Below are 5,063 nucleotides of genomic sequence, written 5' to 3'. Positions count from 1 at the left end.
GGCTTGGCTATCGAGCGCATGCGCCGAGGCTACGGCAAGGACGCCGGAGCACTTCGCGGAGGGAAAGCGGAGGAAGTTTGGCCCAGTTCGCGTGCCTTCACGGCGGTGTGTCTCGCAGAGGATTGTGGGTGTGGGGCCCCATGTGACGCCGTGAGAGGATTCGGAGTCGGTGAGTGGAGTCGGGCTCCAGGAGAAGAGGGACAGAGCTAGCGTACGACAGATTGTCTTTCGGGTTTACGAGCGCCGCGCTCTTCCTCCTTGCTTTTCCGACCCCTCTCTTCAAGCTTCTTTGCTCCTCCTCCAGGTCGTGTTGAGGGACTTGAGCCCCAAAGTGGCTCTCTGAGGTTTGGGAGCTGGGAAGGAGGTCCTAGTTCCCTGGTGTTCCCGGCGTTACCCGGTGGGTAGGAGGGGCAGGTGGGCACCGGAGATGAGGGCGGGCGACCGAGGTGAGGTTAGGTCGCCTTCCTGTCTCCGAATATCTGGCGTAGATCAAGTGCTTTCGTTCTAAACATCTATACGCTTTACCTCTGATAGTTGAATGAAATATTGTTTACCCCACAAAGCTGTTCTGAGGATCAGATGTTTAATGGTGCGTCGTAGTCAAGCCTTGCTTTTGAAACAAAGCAGTGCTTTGTATTTGTTAACTCGAGAGAGGCTTTACCTGGTTCTCAAAGGGTGGTCAGATACAAAGAGGGGGAACTTTGTAAGCTAAACCTGAATTCATTTTGTTCTGTTACAGCCTGGTCGAAGTAAAGGCTGTTCGAATAAAACGAAGTCAGGGTTAACGGAGATAATAGGACCAGAATGTGAAAAAACAAATAAGACCGACAGAGACTTAAGGATATTTTAATCATACTAGCTTTTACTTGTAACACATACAAATATAAAGTAGAAATATGGGATATCTAAGTGAGGGCAGTTGGCTAGTAATCATTTGCCTCCCTTCATAAAGACCTGGAATTCTGCTTGGTTTTGCCTTAAGTTTATTTCTTCAAATGCTGTACTCAAAAGAAAATATTCTGATAGTTTTTCTTTTCTGCATGTGACTCAAGATTCGTTCGGGAAATGAAATTAGACCTCTTTTATTTTACTTAATGTAGCTTAGAATATAGTATTGTGAATTAATATTTTCCCAAAGCATCTTACTTAATTCTGTTACTAACCTTTCATTATGATTTTATTTTTTAGTATTTGATTTCGTCAGGCATTTGTCCAGTTACACATTTAAAAATGGCATCTAAACAAGAAATCATGAGTGACCAGCGGTTTAGGCGGGTTGCAAAGGACCCAAGATTCTGGGAAATGCCAGAAAAGGATCGAAAAGTCAAAATTGACAAGAGATTTCGAGCAATGTTTCATGACAAAAAGTTCAAATTGAATTATGCTGTGGATAAAAGAGGACGTCCCATCAAACACAGCACTACAGAGGACTTGAAACGTTTTTACGACCTTTCAGATTCTGATTCCGATCTCTCTGATGAGAATAATAAAACATTAAGTCAAAAGAAAATGAAGAAGAAAAAACCCCAGACTATAAATGAAGTAGAATCAAAAAATCTTGTTGAAGATAAAAAGAAAAAAACCAAGAAAATTCATCAAAAGGATTCTGGAAATAATGATTTAGATAACTCAGAGAGAATTCAGAAAATGAAAACCTCATGCAAATCTAAGAAGATCGACTTAGTAAGTCTTGAGAAAGATAGCAAAGAATTTACACAAAAAAGTACAAAAGGGGAAAAAAACACTGTTCAACAGAGCACAGACTCGTTTCCCAAAGAACAACTAAGAATGGTAGCCTCAGGCACCTCTGAGATTGTTCAGTCTACCAAGGTCAAGTATTCTGAGACAAGAAGAAGAAAAATGCAATCAGGTTGGTTTGAAAGAACTAAGGAATCTTTGGTATTACTTATTCTTATACTGGTCTTTTAAAAAGGAAATATGTATAATAAGTGTTTTCATAGTATCATAGGAGTGGTCAAATACTTATTTAGAAGTATAAAGCTATGAAGGATAGTACACCATAAGATAATTTTTGATTTGAAGCCATAATAGCTGGAAGAAAGACAAATAAAAGTATGAGTCTTGAGGCTAAACCAGTGATTTTGATTTATGGTGAGCACTAGAGACAGCTGTGTTCTCTAACTAGATAAAGTGTCACGTGATCTCATGACGGGGTAAGAAGAGATGTATCTGAAGAAAGAAAGTAGAGTTGGGTACTCAGGCATTGCTTCATTTATTCAACTACTTTTAGTAACAAATATGTGGCAGATAGAACATCAAGACATGATTCCTCCCATCTTAGGGCTACTGCTAGTTTAAATGATGCCTGTACAAAAATTAGAAAAACATACGCCCTTCTGGACCCACAGGGCTTCCAGAGCTCACAGCGTGGTGAGGACAGTACCTTTGAGGGAGGCACAGACTGTTTTCCCCGAAAAGACACGCTGTTTCTGCAAGGTGTGTGGCTTGGTGATTGAAGTTTGGTTTTGATTGTAGCCCTTCTTGACCCTTTGAAAATCAGCTTTTGCAAATAATGGCTTGCAACACTATGCAATAGCCCTGATCTGAAGCACTACTGTCCAATAGAAGTCTGTAACTTTGAATTTTCTATTGGACACATTAAAAAGTAAGAAACCAGTGATTAATAGATACATGAATATATTCTGCTGCTGCAAAGTCGCTTCAGTCATGTCCGACTCTGTGCGACCCCATGGACTGCAGCCTACCAAGCTCCCCAGTCCATGGGATCCTCCAGGCAAGAACGATGGAGTGGATTGCCATTGCTTTCTCCTATGAATATATATTCTATTTAACCTAATATATCAAAAACTATTTCAATATGTAATCAATATGAAAATAATAGGATATTTTACATTCTGTTTTCTTACTATATCTAGTTGGACGAGCTGTTTTTCAGGTGCTGTTACCGTATGTGGTTGCTGGCTACGGATAGTGCAGATACAAAGTGGAAGAAATCAGAACCATAATACATAATAGAGTAATTTTAAGTACCGTAGAAGAAAAGGCCTCTGAGACTTTGGAGGAAGAGGTCACTCAAGATACAGTAATCGGTAAAATTCATAGGTGAAGTGCTATTTTGGTTGGAGTTTAGAAGAATTAAACTTGGAATCCAAAGTATCCTAAATGGAGAGAACTTTTTGAGCAGACGTTTAGTTGGGCTTGTTCAGAAGAGATCAGTATTCATATTTGATTAGATAATAAGATGTCTGAAGGAATGAGTGAAGAATAAAGCTAGAAATGATTATTTGATACGAAGTAAGAAATGTCTGATTCTAGTTCACGTTTACAAGTTTTCTAAGCTAATGAGAATTGTCCTGTCCGGCAGCAGGAAATTTTGAGTATTGGTGTTGCTGATCATTGGTGTTGTAATTGAAAACTGGTGATGTTCAGATAACCCAGACAAAGGGTGGTTATGGTTACAGTACCCTAGCAGGGTAGGCATCCATAAAAGACAGAGAAACGTCTTGACAGGCCATGGTCACATTGGGAAGGTAGGAAGTATCAGGCAGTGGACAGAATTCTAAATAATAGGGACTAAGGGGTTAGGAGTGAGATCTCATTCCATTTGTAGAGGAACCAGGCAGCAAACTGAGGTATAGGGAGAACGGATGCAAGTCTCGTTACTGAAAATGGAAAATAAAATCAGATTGAAACAGTAGCAAGGTTGGCCTGATGCTACATTTGTGAGCTACGTTAGTCTAGCTTCCTTTAAATTTCAGTAGATTTAGGGTACTGGGTTAATATTAGTATGTCCAGTAATCCTTTGGATTTATTTTACATTATCTTAAGTTTCTCAATAACCATGAGAAATTAGGTTACATTACTTAGGAAACAAGGTTAAAGTGATTTCTGTGAGGATACACAGACCTCTAACTCAAGTCTTTGAGTCTTTCTACCCCACCTTGTTGCTTGCTGTAATTTTCATTGGTTCCTCAATCCAGAAAAAGCATTATCTCTTAGAGATTAAGTGACTCCACATATCACCATCTTTTGCTCACTAGTATTCATCACTCACCATTCCAGCAACTACTGTGTACAAGGGGCTTTTTAAGTGCTATGAGGTAAAGGTGATGTGAGGAGCTGCAGTTTGATACTACATGTCATTTTAAAATGTTGCCCAGCACTGTGTGCTTAAGAATTTAAGTAAATAATTAGACACATGTGCAAAGAACGTGGACTGTAACCCTGTTTTGAAATTTTAAAATGGTAACATAAGTCATTAGTGAAAGACCATGAAAGTGAGAGTCTCTCAGTCATGTCTGACTCTCTGTGACCCTATGGACTGTATAATTCTCCAGGCCAGAGTACCAGAGTGGGTAGCCTTTCCCTTCGTGGGATCTTCCCAACCCAGGGATAGAACCCGGGTCTCCCACACTGTAGGCAGATTCTTTACCAGCTGAGCCACAAGGGAAGCACAAGAATACTGGAGTATTCTTGTGCCTATCCCTTCTCCAGTGGATCTTCCCAAACCAGGAAGTGGGGTCTCCTGCGTTGCAGGCGGATTCTTTACCAACTGAGCTGTCAAGGAATCCCTTAAATGAGTTCCAATATCTCCAAATATGTCTGTGACATATGAAGTTTTAAAAATAGATTATAAAATTGAGTACATAGTATAATTTAAGTAGACCAGCTACTTAAATTAGTGGGCATGTCATAGAAAACAAATTTACAGAGTTACATACCAAAATAACCACCCAGTTACTTCTAAATGAAAAGTTATTGGTCATCTTTATTTTCTTCATTAAACCATATTTTTTTGTTTTTCTTTTGCAATGAGCAGTCATTACTTTTGTAATCAGAGGAAAAATAATATAAGCATTTTTTAAAAATAGGTAAGTAAGTAGTAGTATTTGCAGTCACCACCAGAGCATTGCCATCTAGAAACAGAGGCAGTTAACTTATTTTTGTATTCCCTCATTGTTTATTAGCTTATTTTTGTTTGTTTCTTTGTATTTTCTCATTATTTAAAATAAGGTTTTGTACACAGTGGGCCTTGAACAAATATTTAATGAATGAATAAATGTTATGAGTATAGTTGATAT

General features: G+C 39.1%; 1 protein-coding gene across 3 annotated transcripts in view; it reads left to right on the top strand.

Moving 5' to 3' along the window:
• The first annotated feature begins 43 nt into the window (after nt 1-43).
• ESF1 (ESF1 nucleolar pre-rRNA processing protein homolog) overlaps nt 44-5,063 on the top strand; it is a 65,725-nt gene continuing 60,705 nt past the window's right edge. The window contains exons 1-2 of one of the 3 annotated variants that reach the window (XM_019972883.2): nt 44-169; nt 1,189-1,870. In XM_019972883.2, coding sequence (XP_019828442.2) covers nt 1,231-1,870 — 640 coding nt within the window. In that variant the 5' untranslated portion in view covers nt 44-169; nt 1,189-1,230. The other 2 variants (XM_019972884.2, XM_019972882.2) reach the window with 2 other exon arrangements.

This window comes from Bos indicus, chromosome 13, assembly GCF_029378745.1.
Source record: "Bos indicus isolate NIAB-ARS_2022 breed Sahiwal x Tharparkar chromosome 13, NIAB-ARS_B.indTharparkar_mat_pri_1.0, whole genome shotgun sequence".
Lineage (NCBI taxonomy): Eukaryota > Metazoa > Chordata > Mammalia > Artiodactyla > Bovidae > Bos > Bos indicus.
Note: the sequence above shows the minus strand (reverse complement) of the source record. Positions and strands in the feature narration are given on the sequence as shown.